Source organism: Elephantulus edwardii, unplaced genomic scaffold (assembly GCF_000299155.1).
Source record: "Elephantulus edwardii isolate Elephantulus edwardi_28Jun2011 unplaced genomic scaffold, EleEdw1.0 scaffold00037, whole genome shotgun sequence".
Taxonomy (NCBI): Eukaryota; Metazoa; Chordata; class Mammalia; order Macroscelidea; family Macroscelididae; genus Elephantulus; species Elephantulus edwardii.
The window spans coordinates 18,427,146-18,452,591 of record NW_006399787.1 but is presented as its reverse complement, the minus strand read 5'-3'; the positions used below and the strand labels follow the sequence as shown (position 1 = coordinate 18,452,591).

The 25,446-nt window shown below is 40.4% G+C and overlaps 1 protein-coding gene and 1 pseudogene across 1 annotated transcript in view; one reads left to right on the top strand and one right to left on the bottom strand.

The window, feature by feature from the left end:
* Positions 1 to 248: 248 nt before the first annotated feature.
* Positions 249 to 839, bottom strand: LOC102846079 (annotated as a pseudogene).
* Positions 840 to 18,457: 17,618 nt separating this feature from the next.
* EXD2 (exonuclease 3'-5' domain containing 2) overlaps positions 18,458 to 25,446 on the top strand; it is a 28,548-nt gene continuing 21,559 nt past the window's right edge. The window contains exon 1 of the mRNA XM_006884748.1: positions 18,458 to 18,831. Coding sequence (XP_006884810.1) covers positions 18,505 to 18,831 — 327 coding nt within the window. The 5' untranslated portion in view covers positions 18,458 to 18,504. The remainder of the gene's footprint in view (positions 18,832 to 25,446) is intronic.

Here is a 25,446-nt window from a genome sequence, read left to right as displayed (position 1 = left end):
GAGTTTTGTTGTTCCACAATCTTGGCAATACTTGAAAGTCCTAAAGAGTAAGACTGTCACTTTAAAGATGAAGGTGCAGCTTACCATAGTATTTTCCACTGCCTTATACACATGTAAAAGTTGGACAATAAGTAAGGAAAGATGAAGAACTGATACCTTTGTTTTTTTTTTTTTTTTGGAAGCCGACTTGTTTTATTGAATGATCTATATAACTGCCAAGGTCACTATGTACAGAGAGGAGAGGAGCTTCATTTCTTGGTCTCTTCCTCTTTAGACAGAGTCTTGATGATTTCTTCTTTCTTGGCCTGGAGTCGCTCCTCACGTCGTTTGCGTGCCTCCTTGGTCTTAGATCTACGGGCCTCAGCCTGGTCAGCCAGGAGCTTCTTGCGGGCTTTATCTGCCTTCAGCTTGTGAATGTGTTCCATAAGAATTCGCTTGTTTTTGAACACATTCCCCTTTACTTTCAGGTACAGGCTGTGATACATGTGGCGATCAATCTTCTTAGACTCTCGGTATCTTCTGAGCAGCCGGCGCAAAATCCTCATCCGCCTCATCCAGGTCACCTTCTCGGGCATTCGAGCATTAGCAGTACCCTTTCGCTTACCTATGCCCATATGCCGGCCCTTCCTGCGGGCTAAGGTATTTTTTCGGCATCGAGCCTGAGAATGGACAGTCACAGGCTTGCGGATGATCAGGCCATCTTTGATCAGTTTCTGGATTTGCTGGCGAGAGTTGGCATTGGCAATTTCATTGGTCTCGTTGGGGTCCAACCAGACTTTCTTCTTGCCACAGCGGAGGACACTAGAGGCAAGCCTCTTCTGAAGCCTGAGCATACTCATGGTTGCAGCCACAGCGTCGAAAAGAAAGGAAGAACTGATACCTTTGAATGGTGGTAAAGAATATAGAATATACCATAGACTTAAAGGACATAATAATCTGTTTTAAAAGAGGTACAGCCAGAATGGTCCTTAGAAGCAAGGATGGTGAGACTTCATCTCACATACTTTGGACATGTTGTCAAGAGGGAACAGTGCACAAGATAAACAACAATGAAAAATGAGCACAGGATATGAAGAGACACTTCACCAGATAAGACATTGAAGACATTCAGATGGCAACAAGCACATGAAGAAATGTTCAGAATCTCTAGCTCTAAGAGAGATGCAAATCAAAACAACTATGAGATACCATCTCACCCCAATAAGAATAGCAAAATTTAACAGAACAGCAAACAACAAATGCTGGCAAGGTTGTGGAGAAACTGGAACCCTTACTCACTGTTGGTGGGAGTGTAAAATAGTGCAACCACTAGGGAAGGCAGAATGGTGCTTTCTCAAAAAGTTGCAAATAGAAATACCATTTGATCTAGCAATTCCACTAGGTGAATATACCCTAAAGAAACTATAACTGCCATCGAAGCAGATATATGCACCCCCACTTTTACTGTGGCTTTGTTCACAATAGCAAAGAGTTGGAAACAACCTAAGTGCCTATCAACAAACGAATGGATAGAGAAGCTGTGGTATATTCACACAATGGAATACTAGGCTTCATTGAAAAACAAGGAACTCATGAATTATTATACAAAATGGGTGACCCTGGAGGATGTTATGCTGAGTGAAATATCTCAGTCATAAAAGGACAAATACTGCATAATGCCACTGTTGTAAAGCAGGACTGACATTGCGGTTAGGGAAAAACTAAGAAAAGAAGGAATAAATAATGTATACTGCAATGAAACAGATTAGGGAGAGAACTGTTTAAAAGAAATATATGATTAGGTATTATTGTCATAATTTGGTATTACTTTCATGACAAGAGTCCAGAATAAGAACTGTGAAGTAAACTGGACTGGGAGGGGAGAGATTGTATAACAATGAAAGATTTATTTATTTTTTTACTTTTCAAAGAGAAGAGCCAATTGAGGGGGAAGGGCTGGGCAGGGAGGAAAGTGTGCAACAATGGAAATCTAAAATCTCTGTAAATGTTCATTAAAATTAATAATAATAAAAAAGAGGGAATAATGCTTTGAGAGGGATATCATGCTTGGAAAAGCAGAGGGTCAGTGAAAGAAAAGAAAACCCTTAATGAGATAAACTGACACAGTGAATGCAGCATTGGGTTTAAGTACAGCAGAGATTGTGAGGATGGTGTAGGATGAAACAGGGTTTCAGTCTTTTAGACATAGGGGGTCGGTATAAGGTGGAGCCAACAAGAACGATCTAACATATAATTGTATATTATTTGGAAGCAGGAGTGGCATCCACTTCCTAAACAAGATGCCTCTGGAAACTCTGTGAACTTTGATAAATGTCGATAGTTATAGAAAGGCTTCAGGTCATTTGTTCATAGGGTCACTGAGTCATACTCAACTCGACAGCAAACAACAACACCACTGTAGCTTTAATTTGCATTTACTCTTTTTCACTTTTTTAGAAATTTCAGGAGGGAGCAGACCAAAACGCAAGGGGTTAATCCTCTACACTTGCCAGAAATTTCTCCTTTAAGATGAACCATCGGATGCAATTTAGAATGCCTTTTCTTATATTGTTATGAGCTGCTGAGTCAACTCTGACTCCTAGCAACCCTATGTACGAAAGCTCTGAACCCTGCTCTAACCTGAGCAAATTTCATTACTCCAGCCACTGAGTCAATTTATCTCATTCAGGTTCTTCCTCTCTTGCACTGTCCCTCCACTCTTCCAAGTGATTCCCCTCTTCAAGGACTGGTCCCTTCTGGAAACATGCCCAGAATATATCAGATGAAGCTTCAAAACCTCGCTTCCAAGCAGCAGCCTGGTTTCACACTCTCCTGGGTGAACCTGTTTGCTCTCTTAGCAGTCCATAGTATATTCAATACTCTTTCTAGCACCACAACAAAAAGGCATTGATTCTTCTTCTATCATCCTTGGTCATTGTCCAGCTCTCTGATGTAACTGAAAAGACCATAGCCTAGATTAGGTCACCTTAGTGTCTAGACTGACCTCATTGCTCTTCAATATTCTGGAGAGGTCCCCAACAGCAGATTTTCCCAATGTAATTTGTCTTTTGATTTCCTGGCTGCTGGTACAAAGAGTGTTGATGGTAGAACAAAGCAAGATGATGCTGTTAACAATCTCAAACTTTTCACCATCTATCCTGCTGATTGGCACAGTGGTGACAATCTTTGTTTTCTTGATGTTGAGCTTCAATCCATATTCAAAGCTGCAGTCCTTGACCTTCTACAGCAAATGCCTCAGGAGACAATATACAGAATGAGGGCTACTGACTTTACAATTGGATTGAGGTTTGATTCTCAGCTCAAATATTTACATGTTCAATAAAACTTGCGGAAGTTTATTTAACCTTCTATTTTACGTAAAATGTCACTAGTAATAATACTGCCAGATGGGGTTATTTAGAGGATTAAATGAGAGAAACATCTAAAATGCTTCGCAGCACACTGCAAGGAACTAGTTTACTAACTGTTGCTGCTATTGTGTGTACCATCAACCCATAGCTGACCCTCCAGTGGGTTTTCAGAGGCAGTTAATTGTATGAGAGGTGCCACGAGGTCAACTACAACTCTATGAAAAACAGATCTGAACTGTGCTCTATCCTGTGCCATCCTCATGGTCTCTGTTCTAATGAAACTCCTTGTGTAGTCACTATGTCGATCCATCTCATTGAGGGTCTGTCTTTTAAGGATCTTCTTCCTTTTCCAGTATGATGTCTCTCTGCAAGGACTATTCCTCCCCTGTTTACCTCTAAGGAGCATTCTGGTTACACTTCCTTCAAGACAGACCTGTTTGTTCTTTTGGCCGTCTATGATATATTCAATACTCATCACCAACACCACAATTCAAAGGCACTGATTATTCTCTCATCCTTCCTCATTATCCAACTTGCCAATCCATGCATAGGAACAAATGACAAGATCGTGGTTTGAATCAGGTGCACCTGAAGTCTTTAAAACTAACATCCTTCCATAGCCACTGGTGAGAGTCAGCGCCCAGAGCCATCAGGGGCTTTAAGCTCGTTGCCCACTGCTGTGGTGTGGACAGCTGAAACCCAGGCCCCAACAGGCACCTGGGGGGGGCGGGGAAAACCCAGACTCTACTTCATGCTCTGCTGGAGAAGGAGGGGCAGTCTCCTGTACCAGTCAGATCCAATTTGACGGTACACACACACACACACACACACACACTTTTTCTTCTTCTTTTTTAAAAAAAGACTACTTCAGCCGTTGCGGCCCTCTGCCCGGGGCGGGCTGCCCTCGGCCCCCTGCCTGGGGCGAGCCTTCGCGGCCCTCTGACCGGGTCGGGCTGCGCTTGGCCCCCTGGTTCGGAGCGAACCATCACGGCCCTCAGGAGCAAGAAGGCAAGCAGCTATAACCCAAGACCACCAGTAAGGTGATAAAGCATCCTCCCTTCCCCCCTTTATATCTACGCCCCTGTTCAGCATGAAGAAGCCAGAGAGTTGGCATCCAATTCCCAAATCAATAAGACAGTTGGTTTAATTACTATTGGAAAATGCTTGTCATTCCTCTGTAGCATCTGGTCCCCACTGGACCCTCATCATTTCCTTCACCTGCTCCCCCCACCGACCAAACTGTGCAGCTCTGCAACTGCATCCTGGCCCATCCTCACCCTTCTGCCCCCAACCCTCACCTCCCTGTACCCCCAATATGTTTTTCCCAATAAAAAAATATTTTAAAAAAACCAAACTAACATCCTTGCTCTTTACAACTTTGGAGAGTTTACATTGTTTATTTAAACGCACGTATTACACCTCTTAAATTCTACATGTTTCATGACAAAGCAATATTATATAACACATTAGCTGCCTTACACAGAACAGATGCTAAAAAGTCTAGCTGAATGTGTTCATATATTAGAAAAAACAGACGTTAATGTAGTTATTGTTATATAGAGATGACAAATTCTTATAATGAAGACAGAATACTATGAACTGCTGAGAAGAGACACATTGTTTAGATACGATGCTTCTATTTACCTTTATCATTTAACAGCTAAGATGCATTTAATATGCAGTAGAGAAACACTTCCCCAGGGCTAATTAAGAATGGAAACCTGATGTTCCATATTGAATTTGCAGAGGATTCAGAGACATAAACAAACAAAAGTACTATCCCAGAAATGAAAACAAGGCCATCATGCTGGAGAGACCGTATGTCTTCCCAGTTTGAAAAGATCTTTTGTTCAACAGTGCAGAAACTGAAGGCGCAGCTCCCCCTGCACCTTCCGTACACGATGGTGCCGCCCTTGCGCTCACTCTAGTGTTACGTCTTCCAGACCCACCGCGAGGCCGGAAGTGGTTTCCGTCCTAGTGGATCCGGGTGGGCGCGCTCCGGCAGCTGCGGAGGTTCCATCTCTTAGTCGTGAGGTGCCTCAGGTGTTCGGGCTGGATGAAGGGTCGCAGGTAAGTGAGGGTCAAGGGCCAAGGAGGCATTTCAGCAGGCTTGTGGGCTAGCCGGCGGAGGCTTCCCGTGCGGACTCACCGGGGCCGCGGAGCCGAGGCTGTGACAGCGTGCGGGGGCGACCCGGGGTGGGTGCCCCGTCCCCGTCCCCGAGTGCGCTTGGCCCTGCCTTTCTCCCCGCCCCTTGGCGCGTCCTCTTTGCATCCATCAGCCGCGGCTGGAGCGATTCTCCATCCAGGTGCGTAATGTGAGCTCTTAACCCCGGACTGCGGCCCCTCACGTCCTCCTGGTGCCTCGTCCTCAACTCTCCCTGGTCTTGTTATCAGCATCTACCAGACCTTCCTGGTCCCCTGTCCCAAACGCCTGAAAAGGAGACAACTAAAAAGAAGTCTCTTGAGAACTAGGCTGTGAGTGATCTGCTCCTTTCCAGTTACAAATCCTTCCCCTTAATTCATAGGGGCCTGCCCCCACCTACTGGGACCGCCCCTTTCCTCCCAGGCCACACCCGCTGCTCTGGGCCTTGTGGAAAACGACTTCTTTCTATTTTTGCGTCCCTGGGATAGATACAGAACTAGAACCATAATATTTTTGAAAAGTTGGTATCTGTTCACTTAAATACAGTCCAACCCAAATCTCGTCACCATTTGCTATACTATTGGACCTAAACTGACTCCCTCTATGACCTGTTTCTTGGAAGTGCAGAACTGCTTTGTATCTCATTTCTTTGGTAGAAGGAATTGTACTTAAAGGTTTGTTAATTATTAAAATTAGAACGGGCAGGAGAAGTTTAATAGGAGAAAAGAAGGACCCGTTTAGGTAAAGTTGAGCTTATTTTTTAAAACAGAATAATGTGTTATGTTTATTTTCATTTTAATGCACCCGTGCAGTCTTGGGGGGAAATTACTTTAAATGTATGAAACAGAACAGGTGCTCTTTGATCATCTTTTTCCCTTTCCAATTTTTCTCATTTATCAGCCCCTTCTCCCAAGTAGAGTCTGTTCTCAGTTGTTTGTGTATCTTTCTAGTTAATTTCTTTGAATTTATTGGCAAGTGTGTCCACATATATACATATATTTAAAACTTTCATTTTAAATATTAAGCTTTTTAAAATGAGTATTTTACAAGTAGATGCACTCTGTTTTTATTCAGCAACTTACCTTTTTATGCTTAAAGGTGAGTCTTCCCACCACCCCACCACCACCACCCAACCAAAAAAAAAAAAAAAAGGTGAGTCTTGGAATGTTTTTATTGTTGACACGAGGAAATTTGCCCTGTGGATCTCATGATAGGTTAGGTGCTTCTCGTTTTCTCTGTTCTTCTTGTTGTTGTTGTGTACCGTCGAGTTGAAAATTACTCATAGCTGACCCTTAAGTGGGTTTTCAGAGCCAGTAATCACACTGGAGGAGATTGCCCATATTTCTCCCAAAGATCAGCTGGTGGATTTGAACCACATGCCCTTGGGTTGGCAGTGCAGCACCTTAGCATTAGGCCGTCAGAGTTCCCTTAGACAAGGATAGTGTAGTAAATAATCTCCCACATGCCTATGTCCCCATGTAAGCATTTCTCATGCAATGTTGGAGGCAGTGGCAGGAATTGTGGGTTAGTTAGGTGGGTGTGGACAGTTAATGACATGTTGTAGACTAACAATGTGTCTATTTCCACAGGCTCTATGAAACATATTTTACTGTGTTTCTAGTTTTTGTTAGTCTGATGGATAAAAAAATATTTCTAAAAAAAATGATTTTTCATTGCAATTTTAAGTGGTCTAGTGGGTAGAGTTGTACTGGGAACTCAAAGGCACATGGTTCAAGTCTACCAGCTGCTCTGCAGGAGAAAGATGGACAGTCTCCTCCTGTGATGTTTACAGCCTCTGAAAAACACACTGGAGGGTCAGCTATGAGTAGCTTCCAACTCAAAGGCAATTGAGTTGAGTTACTACTGAAATTGTGCAAGTGTTCATACTGGTCATTTCTGTTTCCTCTTTTGAGGAATGTCACTTTATTCTGTTGAATCATCTTTTCCATAATGATTTATAAATACTAAAAAGCCAAGCCTGTTGCCATGGAGTCATTTCTAAATTGAGGCAACCCCATTTGTTTCATTGTGGAACTACTCCATAGGGCTTTTGGCTGTAATATTTTTTTTTAATGTTCAAGTTTATTTTCACTTAAAAATGCTTAAGAGAGAAAAAAATGGTTAAAAGAGTTTTAAATGTTCAAAGAATCAGACATCTAGGTTTAATAAAGCTTCTGGTAAAGTGAGGTCCATCTGCATCTCCTTTGCATCAGTTTTAACTTCATTCTGGTCGCTCTGGTGCCACCTGATTTACTTTCAGTTTGAAACTAAACAAATCGTTTAACGTCCAATACTAATAAAATACTAATAAAGTTTCTGACAACAATCCTTGATACTGAAATGCACGAAATTTTAGATTCCTTAATCTTTTTTTAAATTTTTTTTTAGATTCCTTATTCTTAATCATCAAAGCAGATTCAGAAATCCACATTGCAAATCCAATTAATGAAAAGCAGATGTATTTGCAGGGTTGGTTTGTTGTGTTTTTTGGTTTGTTTTTTTTTAAATGGATCCTTCACGATTGTCCACTACATGGTCCAAAAGTTCTATCATCTAGAATTGGCATCATGGTATGTCTTACCTACTAATATCAATGGCAGCCTTTTGACAATACCAATCCAAACACTCTTCAGGAAGAAAATAGCTGTGATCATTATGTCAGCACAGGCTGTTTGAACTGGCAACCTTTAGTCTTTAAATGCAAATCAGTCACGCCATCAGGGTGTTGTTGCTAGGTTCCTTCAAGTTAACTGCAACTCATAGGATCCCTGTGAACAACAGATCTGACCCTTGCCCTATCTAGCACCATTCTCCAGATTTTTGCTGTATTTGAGCCCATTGTTGGTCACTAAATGGCACCTCTGTGGTGGTTTAAATCCTCCAGAGGCTCTGCAGGACAAAGGTGGGCAGTCTCCTCCTGTGCCTCCAAAAACCAGCTAGAGGGTCAGCTCCGAGTCAGTTCCAACTGGACAGCAATGAGTTTGCTTTTTTAAAGTCATCTTTTGGATGTAGATCTCTAGGCCTTTCTTCCAAAGTGCCTCTGAGTGGATTCGATCCGTCAGCCTTTTGGTTGGTAACCTAGTGTTTCCTTGTTTGTACCACCCAGTTGTGGTTCAGCAGATTCACTTACAGGTAAGTACATAAGGAGAAAGATAGACAAGCTCACCAAAAAGTTCATAGTAGCATTATTCATAAAAGGCTGAAAGTAGAAACAACTCATGTGTATATCCATTGATAAATGGTTAAACAAATGTAATATGTACAACTGACCTTTACTTCTTAAAAAATAAGGTACTAATAATACATGCTATAGCATAGATGTACTTTCAGAAAACATTGGCTAAGTGAAAGAGACCAGTTGCAAAAGACCACATATATATATTGTATTATTTCACTTACATGAAATGTTCAGAATAGGCAGACCTGTGATGAGAAGGAGCCCTGCTGATATATGTAGTACATTATGTGTTTGACGGCTAAGACTGAGAAAGCCAATCAGGGTCACTATGAGATGGTGTCTACGGGACAGCTCTGAGTATAGAGATAAAAGAGTAGTGGTTGTCTAGTACTGAGGTATTGCAGGATAGGACAGGGAATAACTGTAAATGGATATGTGATTTTTTGAGGATGGGGCAGGTGATGGTGAAAATGTTCCAAAATTTAATAAAAAACAAACACAAAACCTCAAGCTCAGTGTCCTTGAGTCAGAACCCATTCATTGCTGACCCTCCAGCAGGTTTTTTTAAAGGCTGTAAATAACATGGGAGGAAATTGACGCTCTTTCTCCTGCAGAGCTACTGGTGGATTTGAGCTTCCAAAGAGGTGCTACATTTGGTTTAGCAGCACAGCTCTCTGTGGACTATGCCCCGCTCTGTGTTCAAAAATTAAATCTTAATAATAGTCGCACAGTCTGGCCTTTCAGTTGGCAGCCAAGCTCTTAACTACAGCTGGACTGTGAAGAAGAATGTGGCATCAGGATCGGAGGAAGAGTTGTCAACAACCTACATTATATGGATGACACAACCTAAGGAAGACTTGAAGTACTTGCTGAAGATCAAAGACTACAGCCTTCAATGTGGATTATGGCTCAACATTAAGAAAACAAAAATTCTAACTACTGGATCAATAGACAACATCATGATAGGTGGAGAAAAGATTGAACTTGTCAGTGATTTTATCTTACTTGAATCCAATCAATACCCTTGGTACCAATAGTCAGGATATCAGGAGACGTGTTGCATTGGAAAAGTCTGAAGTTAGGAATCTTTACAAATTACTGAGGAGCAATGGTGTCTGTTTGAAGACTAAGATGTACCTGATTCAGGCCATGATCTTTTCAATCACTTCTGTATTTGAGAGCTGGACAGTGAATAAGGATGACAAGAAGAATTGATGCCTTTGAATTTTGGTGTTGGAGAAGAGTACTGACTAGCCCATGGATGGCCAAGAGAACAAACAGATATGTCTTGGAGAAAGTGCAGCCAGACTGTACCTTGGAGAAAGCTTCATCTCACATACTTTGGACTTGTTAGGAGAAGCTATTCCTTAGAGAGGGATATCATACTAGGAAAGGTGGAGGATCAGTAAAAGGAGGACATCAGCCAAATGGATTGGCACAGTGACAGCCATGGGCTCAAGTGTGTCAGAGATGTCCTGTCACAGGACAGGGTTCAGAACTTTCCCTGTTGTTCACAGGGTCACTATGAAAAGTACTTGTTGGCACCTAACAATGACAACAATAGTTGCTCAGTGTTCCACTATTATTTATACATTCCCCACCCCCCTAATTTTTCTTTACTTTTTATTGTGATTTGAGGGAACGCTTGAAGAGCAACTTGGTTTACCATTTATTTGTTCATCATTCACTCACTTACTGCCATCGAATAGGAATGAAAGTTGATCCTTTAATAAATTTATTAGAGGCTGCTGTAATCTAAGAGGAGATTTACCCATTTTTCTCTTGTGGAACAACTGGTGGATTCAAACTTCTTACCTTTGGGTTGGCAGCGTGGCTCCTTACCCACTAGGCCACCAGAACTCCCTCAGTTGCGGATAGACATTTTCATTTGTGATGTTTGCTGAATTCCTCATAACGTAACAGCACTCCTTTCACTTCTTCCCTGTATTTCCCATTTGCATTTGTCTTTTCCTGTTCTGTCCTGCCTTGTGAGCTTTCTCCTTGGGAAAATGCTGCTCTTTTGATCCTGTATGGCTATTAGGTCTAAGCAGTACATTCCTCCCTGGTTTTATGGGTCACTTTATAGACCTGCCTGTTGTTTGACTGGGAGTTGAATAACAGGAATGATTTCAATCTCTGATTTGAAGAGTGACTAAGAACCATAGTGTCTGAGATTCTATCAGTGTCTATCAGACCAGTAAACCAGACCTTTTTTGGTTCCACATTTTTCTCCCACTCCTTCAGGGATCTTCTGTTTTATTTGCTTTTAGAATTATCAGTAGTGGTAGGCAGCCAGGCACTACTTCTGGTCTCAGGGTCATAGAGGCTGAAGTGTATGTGGACCATTAGTTCTTTGGACTAACAGTGTTTGATTTTTCTTTTTTCCTTCACTCTTATGTGAGAGCATAGGGGACATAGACCTTAGGGAATCATGCTGTTAGCCCAAAGGCAGCGCCTCTCTGGTGGTGTGAATCCACCAGCTGCTCCAAGGGAGAGAACAGTGGATGGTTTATACCCATGGAAGTCCACTGGAAGGGCACCCTTGAGTTGGTTCTGACTTCACAGAAGTACATTGAGCATTTTAGATGGGGAGATACTGGTAGTTACACCTTAAATGGCCACTCACATGCATTGAAGATCCAAATGGATATAGAACAATATGTTGAATATGTGAACTATTATGCTTGATATTCCTTGAGACTATGGTTCTTAGATGCCAGGCCCAGAAACCTCAAGGTGTTCTCATAGTTTTCTTAACTTTGCCCCCTCTCTGCTTTTTTTTTTTATGTACAGAACCAACTCTTAGCAGACACCTCAGTGGATTTTGAGAGGCAATTTTGTTTAATCAACTAGAGGAGATTACCCATCCTTCTTCGCAGAGCATATGGTGGATTCAAACCATGTGACTTTCTTACCATTAGGCCACTAGAGCTCCATAGAGCCTTGCTATATATGTAGATATATTTGGAGCCCATACAGAGACCTATGTGTAACTATCTCCTGTCGAGCCTGTGTGGTAGTGAGTGTTCATAAGGTTTTCACTGGCCAGCTTTGTTTCACAAGTAGGTTACCAGATCCTCCTCTCTTGGTCTGACACCTTTCCTGAAATTCTCCATCATGGGTAACTCAGATAGTACCTGAAATACCAATGACATAGCTTCCAGCATCACAAAAATACACAAGCCACAGCAGTATGACAAACTGACAGTTAAGTGGTACTAATTAATTGATAATTACTGCTGATGATTAGAATGTAAAAGTTGTGTACAAGAATCAGTAGCTGGAAATATGGTCCTTGGTGATAGACATTATACTGGAGATCACATGGTAGAAGTTTTCAAGACTAACAACTAATTACAAATCCTTTGTTACCCATATAAACAGTGACTATACATGTAGGTTTTACAGGATAGAACACATAGGAATCAAATCAGTTACTTCTGTGCAAAGAGATGGTGAAGCATCATCATTTCATCAGTCAGAGCCAGGCCCCGGGCCAACTGTCGAATATGTTATCAGTTGCTCATTTGTACAAGTTTAAAGCTGAAAAAAATAAAAACAAGTCTGTGAGAGCTAAAGTATGATCTTGAATATATTTCATCTGAATGTAGAGAACATCTCAAGAATAGATTTGACACACTGAACACTGATGACTGAAGATTAGATGAGTTGTGATATGGCATCATGCATGAGGAAAGCAAATTGTCATTAAAAAGACAAGAAAGAAGGAAAAGACAAAAACAGATGTCAGGAAAAGAAAACTAGTTATCAGAAAAGACTAAGAACTTTGCTCTTAAACAGAGTAACCTTAGTTAGTGAGGTGAAACAAAATTGCTGAACATAAGATTTCAAAGAGTGGCTCAGGAAAAACCAAGTGAAATATAATGAAATGTGCAGACTTTGAGTTAGAAAACCAAAAGAAATGAAGGAAAAAGAAAAACCTTTAGTTGCAGTATCAAAGAATCTAAGGACCTCTTTAAAAGGGCTACCGAGCAAAGATGTCATTTCGAAGACTCAGATGTGCCTGAATCCTGCCATGATACTTTCAGTTGCCATATATGGATAAAAGTTAGACAATAAATACGACTGAAGAAAATATATGTCTTGAATGGTGGTGTTGGTAAAATTATTGAATATATCATGACTTGAAAAAGACCCAAAAAATCTGGCTTGGGAAAAAAAATGGAGCTAGAATGTTCATCAGAAGCTAGAATAGTATAATCGTTCTTTGGACATGTTTTCAGGACTCCAAGAATTGGCAGAATACCAATTAAAATGTTTCAGTAGACAGAATCAATGCTGGCAGTGCTCATGCATCTACTTCAATACAATTGCAAGACAGCTACCTGGCCAACTAATTGAAAGTGATCTATTTTTATGCCCATTCCAAAGAAAGGTGATCTAAAAGAATTAGAAAATTATCAAGCAATGTGTGTGTTGATTATCCTTGAGTCGAGCACAACTCATAGTGACCCTATGAACAAAAGGCCTGAAGCCCCTCTACAACTATTGACATTTATCAAAGTTTATAGAGTTTCCAGAGGCAAATTATTTAGGAAGTGGATCCCACTCCTGCTTCCAAACCTGTCAGAGTATGTTATTGTTGTTATGTGCTATTGAGTCGCCTGTGATGTATAGCAACCCTATGTACAGCAGTTCTGAACCCTGCCCTCTCGTGAGCCAGTCTCACTAATTCCGACACACCAATCCCCATTGCCCCAGTTATGGTGTCAATCCGTCTCATCTGGGGTCTTCCTCTCCTGTGCTGTCTGTCCACCCTTCCGAGCATGAAATCTTTCTGCAAGACAGTGACCAATCTCTTCTGGTCATATGACCAAAGTAAGTAAAGCAGAGCTTCAAAATCCTAGCCTCCAAGGAGAGACTTGGTTTCACCCTCTCCAAGACAGACCTATGTATTTGTTTTCTTGGCAGACCATGGTATGTTCAACACTCTTCTCCAGCATCTTTGTATCTAGACTGACATTGTTGCTCTTCAGCACTCTGGAGAGGTTCATGACAATAGATTTTCCCACTGCAGTTTGTCTTTTGATTTCCTGAGTGCTGGTGTTAAGAGTATTGATTGTGGATCTGAGCAAGCTGTAATTGAGGTCTTCAGGTCTTCTTCACTTTCAGCAAGAAAGGTTGTGTCACCTTTATACATCAAGCAATATAATTAATATTATTGTTGTTGTTGCTCTGAAGCCTGCCCTGTCCTGAGCGAGTCTCACTGATTCCAACACACCTATTCCCATTACCCTAGTCACTGTGTAAATCCATCTCATCTGGGGTCTTCCTCTCCTTCTCCCTTCAGAGCATCATGTCCTTCTCCAAGGACTAGTCACTCCTGGTTATGTGCCCAAAGTATGTGAGATGGAGCTTCAAAATCCTAGCCTCGAAGGAGAAACTTCGTTTACACAAGTAAAATCTTGCCAAAGATGATTTTAAAAGGATTATTACAATAGTACAGGTCATATAGCCCTGGTGTACAAGTTGCCATACTGTGGTCCCTTTTGATTGCTGTGAGGCTGAACATTGTGACACTGATGTGTCAAATGTGTTAATGGTTGGCTACCCAATGCAGACAGAGAGTGGGTGGAGCTCCCCGATTAAAACAAGTTTGGAAGGAGGAGTGGAATCCACTTCCGTAGTAGCTCGCCTCTGGAAATCCTCTGAAACTGGAGAGAGGATGAAAGGCACCCAAGCGTTGAGGACTCTCTTTCATAGGGTCGCTATGAGTCACCTGCGACTCAATGGCACTTAACAACAACAACAGTAGTACATTTCCAATGAACTGCCAGAAATTCAAGCTGGATTCAGAAGAGGATGTGAAATGAGTGCTAACATTACTAATATCAGACAGATCTTGGCTGAAAGCAGAGAATACCAAACAGATGTTTGTCTATATTGACTCTGCACAGATAATTGAACTCTGTGGATGACAACAAATTATAAGTAGCACTGTGAAGAATGGGAATTCCAGAGTACTGATTTATACTTATGTGTAGCTTGTACATAAACCAAGAGGCAGTCATTCAAACTGACCAAGTAGCTAGAGTAGTTTAAATTCCATAAAGGTATGCACCAGGGTTGTATCCTTTCACTAATGTTATTTATTCAATCTGTGTACTGAGCAAATAATCCCAGAAGCTGTACTATGTGAAGAAGAATGTGACACTAGGATAAGGAAAAGAAAATTTCCCTTATTGAGTTCACTGTATAGATATAGCACTTGGCTGTTTGAGGTTTGACTATTATATAAACTGGTAGGAGCATTTTTTACAATTCTTTTGATGGATAATGTTATTCTGTGGCTCATAGTGTCTCTCTGTACAACAGCTCTGAAACTTGCTCTATCCTGAGCCAATCTCATCATCTCCATCAGACTCAATCCCACTTCTCCAGTCACTGAGTCAGTCCATCTCATCCAAGGTCTTCTTTTCTTACACTGTACCTCCACCCTTCCAAGCATGATGTTCTTTTCCAGTGACTGGTCCCTCTTGGCCATGTGCTCAGAGTATGTGAGATGGAGCTTCAAAATCTTTGCCTCCAGGGAACAACTTGGTTTTACTTTCTCCTGTGTAGACCTGTGTGTCCTCTTAGCAGTACATGGTATATTCAATACTTTTCTCCAGCACCAGAACTCAAAGGCATTGATTCTTCTTCTGTCGTCCTTAGTCATTGTCCAGCTCTCTGATGCATAGCAAGTAATTCCAAAGACCATGGCCTGCATCAAGCGCACCTTAGTCTCCAGTCTGATGTTATTGCTTTTCAGTACTCTAGAGAGGTCCCTGACAGAGACTTTCCCAATGCAATTAGTCATTTGATTTCCTGACTTCTGGTGCCAAGAGTGTAGATTGTGGAACCAAGAAAGCTGAAGTTTATAACAATCTCAATCTCTTCTCCATCTATCATGAAGCTACCAATTGGCCCTGTGGAGAGAATCTTTATTTTCTTGATGTTGAGCTTCAATCCATATTGAAGACTGCAGTCCTTGACCTTCTGGAGCAAATGGCCTCATTTCCTCCTCAATTTCAGCAAGCAGGATTGTGTTATTTGCATAACACAGGTTGTTTGATGGATAGATTTATTTTTAATTTATCAAGCTTAAGACTAAGAGAGTTTTCACCAAATCTAATGTCTATCAAGTGGGGTTTTTCTCCTATTTTTTTAAAAGGTGAAAGCAAAGATATTTTATTAGAAAAGATATGTCTCAGAGAGACAGAGACACTCTGAGTTGGGTCACTCTCTGGAAGTGAATGACTGGAGAAAGACATTGGGTTATGTGAATTGTGCATTAATCTAGCTGGCTGGCTCTGCATTTTTATGTTTTTCTAGGTGTGAGTCTGAGCCAGTGAGAGGATGTGGGTGGTTTAGGTCCATTGTTCTTGATGCCACTCATGTGCCTATATGATTTGGTAGACAGAGTCCATTATTTTTAGCATCACTCATGTCCCTAAAACACTAATTAGACCTCTTGGCATAGGGGACCCCCTTTACCATGCATGTCACTATGCTGTTTTCTGGTTTTGATGACTCTTCTCCAGCACCACAGCTTCAAGGCATTGATTCTTCTTCTGTCATCCTTCATCATTGTTCCTCTCTGATGCATAGCAAGTAATTGTGAAGACCATGGCCTGGATTAGGCCCACCTTAGTCTCTAGGTTGACATGCTTCCTTTTCAGTACTCTGAAGAGGTCCCTGACAGCTGATTTTCCCAATACAATTACATCAAGTCTCAATTTTCCCTTTAATAAAAATTTAAAGTACCTGTGAAGTACTTCACAGTGTTTCTGGGATAAGTTAGCATTTCAAAACAAAAAAAAGGGGGGATATAATCTGGTTTTCATTATTATTTTCATCTCTGAGTGGCTCAAACAGTTAAGTGGTTGACTTCTAACTGAAAGGTTGGCCAATAACTAGTCAGAAGTGCCTTGAAAGAAAGGCCTGAAAAACTGCTTCTGAGAGGTTCTACCTTAAAAACCATATGGAGCAGTTCAGCTCTAAAATGTGAGATTACCATGAGTATTATCAAACCCATGAATGCTGGCTTGGTTTTTATTTTCATGAAATAATCCTTATTCTGATTCCATTTTTATCCTCCAGTGAATGAATATCTCTGTAGGCATGATCATACGTCATTGTTGTTAATTCAGAACTGACTCATCTCTGACCCTCCAGCTGGTTATCAAAGGCTGTACATTACCCACAGGAGAAGATTGCCCATCTTTCCCTTTGGAGCAGCTGATGAACTCAAACTGTTTGCCTCTGAGTTCATAGTGCAGCTCCTTAACACTCAACCTCCAGAGTTTCCTGATTAAATCACCTGAATTGTTGTAAATACAAAACTATATGAAAATTCCTATTTTTAGTGACAAAAACTATGCAACATATTCACGGGGAACCTGCTGCCTTAGAGAAGTGTAGGCAGGACCAATAGGTCTTTGGACAGTGTAGATTTTAGGATGGGGCCCACAAATGAATAATTCATAGCCCAGAATAGTTTTTGTTTGGATAGCTACACAACACGCTATGGACTCTACCACCAGAGCTTTTTCTGAATAGTTTTTGTTTGGTTTAAATGTAAAATAAACATTAAATTTGTTGTAATATTAAAAAAATGATAGTTTATATAAGATTAAAATCTTTGTATTCTAAAGATCATTCAAATATTGGACTGCACTGTGCCTTTTTCCTACAGAATCAATCAGCTCGGCTTGAAATGGCATTTCTTTGTTTCACTAAGACCCAGGACTACTTACTACTTATTGTCACATTTTTACTGATGCTGTTCTTTCCTTTTTTTAAAAAAAGTATTATATACCCTATTCTCTATCAAAATGGGACAACAGAAATAGTTGGAGAAGACCATATGTTAGTTCCTATAAAAATCATGTTAAAATGGGCCTATCATGGTAACATGAACTATCATTTAAATGAAAAGGTACTGTTTTGTGTCTGAAATGAAGATTGCTCCTATATATTTAGCAGGGTGTGCCTGAGGCAGGTTTCTTACCTGAGTGGCCTCACATATTCCTATTAACCTGCACAACCTTGCGGACACCAGTCTGTGGTTGTTTTCTGGACTGTTTGGCTGTCTCTCTGAATCTCCTTGGGTTTTGTTATCTCTTCTTCCTTTTTATACTGACCTAACTTAGGGTGGACATTCTCCTCCCTTGGGATTTACTACCTCTCAAAACCTGCTGATAGCTCAGTGATGGGTCAGTTCTGAATCAATGGTACACAACAACAAGAACAACTTACCTTAGGAAGCCCTGGTGATATAGTGGGTTAAGCATTGGGATGTTATATGAAAGATTGATAGTTCAAATGCACTAGCCACTCTGTGGGGGAAAACTGAAGATTTGAAAGCGGGAAACCCTCAAGGGAGAGTCCACTGGGTCCCCTAAGATCTCTGTGAGTCAGAAGTGATTTGCCAGTAGGTGTTTTGCTTACCTTGAAATAACCTAAATCTGTTTCTGAGTGACTTCTGAGACTTTGGGAGCCACAGGAAAACCTATTACAGCAAGTAGAAATGAGGGTTTTAGCCTTTTCTATTTTAATTAACATGATTTTCTATGACAAGAGAGGCAACTAGCAGAGGACAAGAGTATTTACGGGAGTGAGGATAAAGATAGAGATATAGAACGGAGAGAGCAAAAGCAAGAAATAAGCATAGATCTCTTCTGTCTGTGTGTATGTGGGTTGTGAGTGGCTCACTTTTAAAAAGTTATTTACATACAAGTTGATGTTGTGGAGATAAATATATTTTTGCCATTTGTTTTGCAGATTGTGGGATTAGTGATATGCTTTCCTGAAGAAACAGAAAGCCAAAGATGTCTAGACACCAGTCACTGGCCTTGACAGTGACTACCGTTTTGGGCGTGGTTATAGGGGGCTTTGTCTTGTGGAAAGGCATTCAGCGCCGAAGGAACAGAACGAGCTGTGTGCCCCAGCAGCAGCAGAAAGAGCCGGGAGGCAGAGAGCTGCCCCCGTCAGAAGATGTCCAGCTGCACTCTAGTGCCCCCAAAGCTTCATGGGAAGAGAGGATCCTCAAAGCCAATGTGGTGATTGTGTCTCAGGTGGAGGAGTGGGATCAAATTGAGCCTTTGCTCAGAAGCGAGTTAGGAGATTTCCCAGTGCTTGGAATCGACTGTGAGTGGGTAAGTTAAGAGACAAAACTGAAATAAAGAAATCTCTTCTTTTTTCCCCCCCTAACTAGGGAACTTGGATAGTCAAGAAGAAAATAAGATTAAAAGAACATTAACTTTTTCTTGACTTACTTGCAAGTAGATTTTAGGAAACAGAAGCTGCTGCTTTTCAAAGGATAGTGAAATGTCTGCAATCATAGATGGAATCTGGCATCAGACAACTTCTGTGGCTTTGACAGGTCATGTAATCAATCAGTCTAGTTGAGGATTTTCTTCTCTTTTACTGACCTTTCCAAGCATGATGACCCTCTTCAAGGAATAGCCTCTCCTCACAACATGACCAAAGTGTTTGAGACAAGGTTTTTTAATCTTTGCCTCCAAGAAGCACTCTGGCTGTACCTTCTCCAAGACATATCTGTTTGTTCTTTTGACTGTGCATGGGGTATTCAGTACTCTCTCCAATACCACAAGCTAAAGGCGTCAATTCTTCTGTCACCCTTATTCATTGGTCAGCTCTCACATGCATTAAAAAGACTATGGCCTGAATCAGGAATTTTACTCTTCACTGACATCTCTGCTCCTCAGTAATAAGGAGAGGTTCTTGGAGACTTTCCCAGTGCCATGCATTTCCTGATATGACTGCTAGTACCAAGGGTATTGATTGAGTATCCAAATAAGATGAAGTCATTGAGAGTTTACCTTTTTTTCTGCATTTATCATGATGTTGCCTATCGATCCAGTGGTGAGAATTTTTGTTTTCTTCACATTAAGATGAAATCCCTATTGAAGACTATAGTCCTTGATCTGCAGTAAGTATTTCAATTCCTCCTCACTTTCAGCAAGCAAGGTTGTGTAGTCTGCTTAATGCAGGTTGTTTATGAGTCTTCCTCCTATTGTGATGCCACATTCTTCTTCGTAGAGTTCGACTTCTTTTTTTGGGGGGGGTGAGGTTCAATTTTATATATTTTGTGTGTGTACTGTAAAATCAGATCTGACTGGTACAGGAGGAGACTGTCCCTCCTTCTCCAGCAGAGCATCTGTTGGATTCGAACTGCACACCTCTGGGAAGAGTTTGACTTCTAAATGATTTGCTCGTCATACAGATTGAATAAGTATAGAGAGAAGCTACAGCCCTGATTCATATCCTTCTTAATTTAAAACTGAAGTGTTCCCTTGCTCTGTTCTCACAACAGCCTCTTGGTTTAGGTATAGATTTCCCATAAGCACAATTAAGTGTTTTTCATTCTCATTCTTTTCAATGTTAGCCATAATTTGTTATGATCTACATAGCCAAACACCTTTGCATAGTCAATAAAACACAAATAGACATTCTCTCTTTTTTGAAATTTTATTGCATTAGTTATCTGAATCAATTTCAGCTCATGACTTCCTTTCCCTTTTCCCAGCCCACCCTGCAATGCACCACTTGTTCCAGATTGTTCTCATACATATAATGCATAATCATCTATTCTTTTCGGACAGTTCTTCCCCTAATCTGTTCTGAGGCAGTGCTCATTATCTATCCATACGTTCTCCATTCCCTTCCCAAATCACCCCCATGTCTACTGTTTTAATAGCAGCAGAGTTATACAAATAGACATTCTTCTGTTATTTTCTTCTGACCAGCAACTATATCCCTGGTGCCATGGCCTCTTCTAAACCCAGTCTGAGCTAGTAAAGTAGAGGGTCAGTAGGAAAGAGGAAAGCCCTCAACAAGATGGACTGACAGAGTGGTTACAACAAGGAGTTTCAGCACATCAAGGATTGTGAAGGTGGCACAGGATCATGCAAGGTTTTGATTTGTTGCATGATGGTTGCTGTGAGTCTAGCTTACGGGGCAACAGCTGGTGATGTTTTGTTCTTGTTATGTGTCATCAAGTCGACTACAACTCATAGCAACTCTATGAACGATTCTGAACTTTCTGACTCCATTGACACAGTCACTGTGTCAGTCTATCTCATCCAGGGTCTTCCTTTCCTGCGCTGACCCTCTACTCTTTCAAGCATGATTTCCTTCTCCAAGGATTGGTCCCTCCAGACAACATGACTAAAGTATGTGCGAGTGAGACAGAGTTTCAAAATGCTTGCCTCTACGGAGCACCCTGGTTTCACCCTCTCCAGAACAGACCTGTTTGTTCTCTTGGCAGTCCAGTAAGTTCAGTACTCTTCTCCAGAGCTATAACTCAAAGGCATCGATTCTTCTTCTGTCATCCTTATTCACTGTCAAGCTCCCAGATACTTAGCAAGTAATAGAGAATCAGGTGCACCTAGTCTCAAATCATTCTTTACTCCTTGCTGCCCTCATAGAGTCATTTGAAGAATCACAGTGCTTTTCCAAGAGTTTGAATCAACTGCGGGTGACAGGGAGCTCTGGTGATGTAATGGTAAGAAGCTATGCTGCAATCCTGAAGGCACGCGGTTCAAATCCACCAGCTGCTCCACAGGAGTGAAATGGGCAATCTTCTCCTGTGAAATTAATTACCTAGTGAAACTCAGAAAGGAGGATCTTGAAATTACTTCTCTCTAAATTTATCTCTGCAGTACAGAAAAAAGTGTTTGAAATTTTGTCTCTAATGGCTTACGATGTCATCTCTTTAAAATTCATACTTCTGTGAATATTTTAAAATGTATATATTAGGGAATACTGGTGGGCATAGCCCACAGGACATTTTACTGCTAACCTCAAAACCATGCCTTTCTGGGGATTTGAATCCATCAACCACTCCTATGGAGAAAGACAGGAAATCTCTTCCGTTAAGATTTACGATTTTAGAAGACTGGCAAAAGGTTAACACAGAATGCTACCAAGAATGTAACCAATGGGACCAACTCAAAGGCAGTGATTTTCTTTTTTTTTTTTTAACTTTTATTGAAATTATAAGCACTTGGATTCCTTGTGGGAAAATATTCATAGTACACTGGACCTTAGACACAGTCACATACAAGTAAAATGTTGCTGAAGATTATTTGAAAAAGTCTAGAACAGTACATTGACAAGAGAACTGCCAGAAAGTCACACTAGTTTTTAGAAGGAGACCATGTCACAAGGATATCATTGCTAATGTCAGATGGATCTTGACTGAAAGCAGACAATAAATACCAGAAAGATCTGTGTGTTTTATTGACTATACAAAGGCATTTGACTGTGTGGGTCATAACAAATTATAACTAACATTGAGAAGAATGAGAATTCTAGAACACTTAATTGTGTTCATGTGAAACCTAGATCTAGACCAAAAAACTGTTGTTCAAACAGAGAAAGGGAACACTGAATGGTTTAAAATAAAGAAAAGTAAAGTATGTGTCTAGACCAATGGAACAGAATTGAAAACCCAGAAATGGACCCATCTATCTATGGTCAGCTGATATTCAACAAGAACATAAAACCTATCAAATGGGGAAGTGATAACCTCTTCAACAAATGGTCCTGACAAAACTGGACTACTTCCTGTAGAAAGCTGAAATAGGATCCATATCTCACTCCATACACAAAAAATCAACTCAAGATGAATCAGAGACCTCAGAATAAAGCCCCAAACCATAAAGCTCGTAAGAGACAAACTTGGACCAAGCTTAGAAGGCCTAGGCTATGGCTTAAAGGGACTGCCAAATACAGCCAGAAATACACAATCTGAAGAGGATAAAATTGATGAATGGGACCTTAAAAAGATTAAATCTCAGTTTTCATCAAAAACTTTTCCAACAGGATGAAAAGAAAACCTACTGAATGGGAACAAACATTTGACAACACCATCACAGATAAGGGTCTCATAATGAAAGTTTCAGAATTCTACAGGGCCTCCAGAAGGAAAAGGCTAATAATCCAATTACAAAATGGGCAAAAAACATAGACTTTTCACAGAGGAGAACATTCAGAGGGCCAACAGACACATGAAGAAATGCTCCAGATGCATTTCAAATCAAAAGATGCAAATCAAAACCATAATGAGATCCCATTATACTCCAGTAGCAGTGGCAAAGTTTAGCTAGACAGCAAAGAATAAATGTTGGGAAGGATGTGGCAAGATAAGAACTCTTCTACATTGTTGGTGGGATTGTAAGATGGTACAACAACTCTGGAAGACAGTTTGGCTTTTCCTCAAAAAGTTGAACATAGAAATTCCATATGACCCAGCTATTCCACTGCTTGGAATATACCCTGAGAAAATGAGAACTGAGGCACAAGCAGAGACTTGCACACCAATATTCATAGCAGCATTATTTACCTAGCTAGAACATGGAAACAACCTTAATGCCCAACCACAATGGAATGGATTGAGAAATTATGGTACATTCACACAATAGAATACTATGCAATACACAGGATTTTGTAAATTGCTACCTAACATGGGAGGGACTGGAGAGCATTATGCTAAGTGAACTAACTCAGTCTTAAAAAGACAAATACTATATAGGACCATTACTGTAGAGTGTGTACGAGCATCCAGGGAGGGGGGGGAGGTGGCTTAAATACAGGGTTGCACAATCTGATGGGTGGAGGGAGGGGTTTTGTCAAGGAAGGGGGAAGGTCCAGTGTGAAAAACAATGTATATGAACTTTTTATATAAACCAGTATAAAATAAATTTTTTTTAAAAAAGAAAGGTATTTGTCAAGGCTGTATATTTTCTCCATACCTATTCAATCTATATATTGAGTAAATTTGAGAGGCTGGACTATATAGGAAGAAGAATATGGCCTCAGGATCAGAGGAGGACTCGTCAACAACCTATGTTAGGCTGCAGGTTACCCTTGCTTACCAGAAGTGAAGAAGACTTGAAGCACCTGACTACAGCCTTCAACATATTACATCAACAAAGTGAAAATCCTCACCACTGGACTAGGGGCAACATGATGTTTGTTGTCCTGTTAAACTTTGCTATTGTTGCTGGGTTAAAAACTCTAATCCTTGCTATTGCATATGAATTTTATATGTACATTTTTTTAACTATTGTGATTTGAGTGAAAGTTTACAGATGAGTTGACTTCCCATGCTACATCTTGTTTTGTGACATTGCTTGCAGTCTCTGCAACATAACAGTACTTTTCTCACTTCCACTGTGTTTACTAAATACATTTGATCTTTCTTATCAGTTCTTGTCTTCTTCAGCTTTATCCCTGAGTAAATGCTTTCCTTTTAATCTTGTATGAATGTTCTAAAGACTAAGAACCTCCTTGGGGTTATTGTTCACTTCATAGACCTAACTATTGTTTGCTGAAAGCTGAACCACTGGGTTTAGTTCATTTCTGGCATGAAAGGTGTCTAAAGGCCGTAGTCTCAGGGATTCTGCCAATCTGCATAAGACCAGTAAGCCTGGCATTAGTTCTGTTTTTTAGTTTTGTTCCACATTTTCCTCCCACTCATCCAGAACCTTCTACTGTGATCCCTTTCAGAGTGGTCAGCAGGGGGAAGCTGGGTACCATGTGCTGCTTCTGGTCCGAGGGTCATGAAGGTTGAGATTTGTGTGGTCACTAGTCCCTGGATTACATGTTTGCATGTACCTTTTATTTTCTTCACTCTTCTTTGTTCCAGATGGGCGAGAGACCAATAGTTGTACCTTAGATAGCCACTAATAAGCTTTAAAACTCAGTCACTACTCACTAAAATAGGATTTAGAACTTTGTCCATTGTGAACTATAGTATGTTATGTCAGTTGACCTTGACGTCACTGCGTATATGTACATTTTAACTTTTAATAGTTCTTCAAATCTATGTATATTGCTAAAGAAATTAACCTAGAGCAGTTGAAATATAATGAAGGATTCTAGCTTATACATTTTTTTAATGGGCAGCATTTGTCAATAGAAAATACAGAGAAAGCAATTTGTGCTAACAGAATTTATTATATTTTCAGATACCACTTCAGGTGTGGTGAACTTTTTCTGAAAGGTCACAGCCTTATTAGAAGAATGAATTAAGGTGTCAACTGTGGTTGTTTTTTATAATGTGATCAGTTAATGAAATAGCAACGGCTTTCAAATTGAAATGTTGTATTAGTGATTGATTTTGTTATCCTTCCTATCCCTTAATTATAACAAATTTTGTTCTGTGATAAAATGAAGCAAAATCAACAGCATGTAAACCTGGATCTGGTTTATATCTTGTGAAAGTTTATATTACACATATATATGTAACATACAAAAATCAACTCTATGGAGCAGTCCAGCCTCATACACAAATAACAACAACACAGCAATTTATTTACAGTACTGTATTTTTACCTCTTTTTTTATGAATTCAGATCTTGAACTTTGACAACACTATGTTATGTGAAATAAACCAGGCAAAAAAAAGACAAGTATGATATGATTCCACTTCTGTAATATCTGGAGTATGTGAATATGTGGAGACACAAAATAGATGAGGTGTTGCCAAGGGAGTAATTCCTTAATGGGCATAGAATTTACATGTGGGAAAAAAAAAAAGAATTTACATGTGGGTTAATGAAAAATTTTGATAACTGGTGACTGTCATGCAACATTGTGGACATAATTAATGACATACAAGAATACATTTAAAAATTATTAAAGTAGCAGATTTTGTGAAGCTGAGGAAAATTAAACCAAATCCAAGGCAACCAAAATATGACTTTGAGTCTATCCCACCTGAATTTCAGAACCATCTCAGG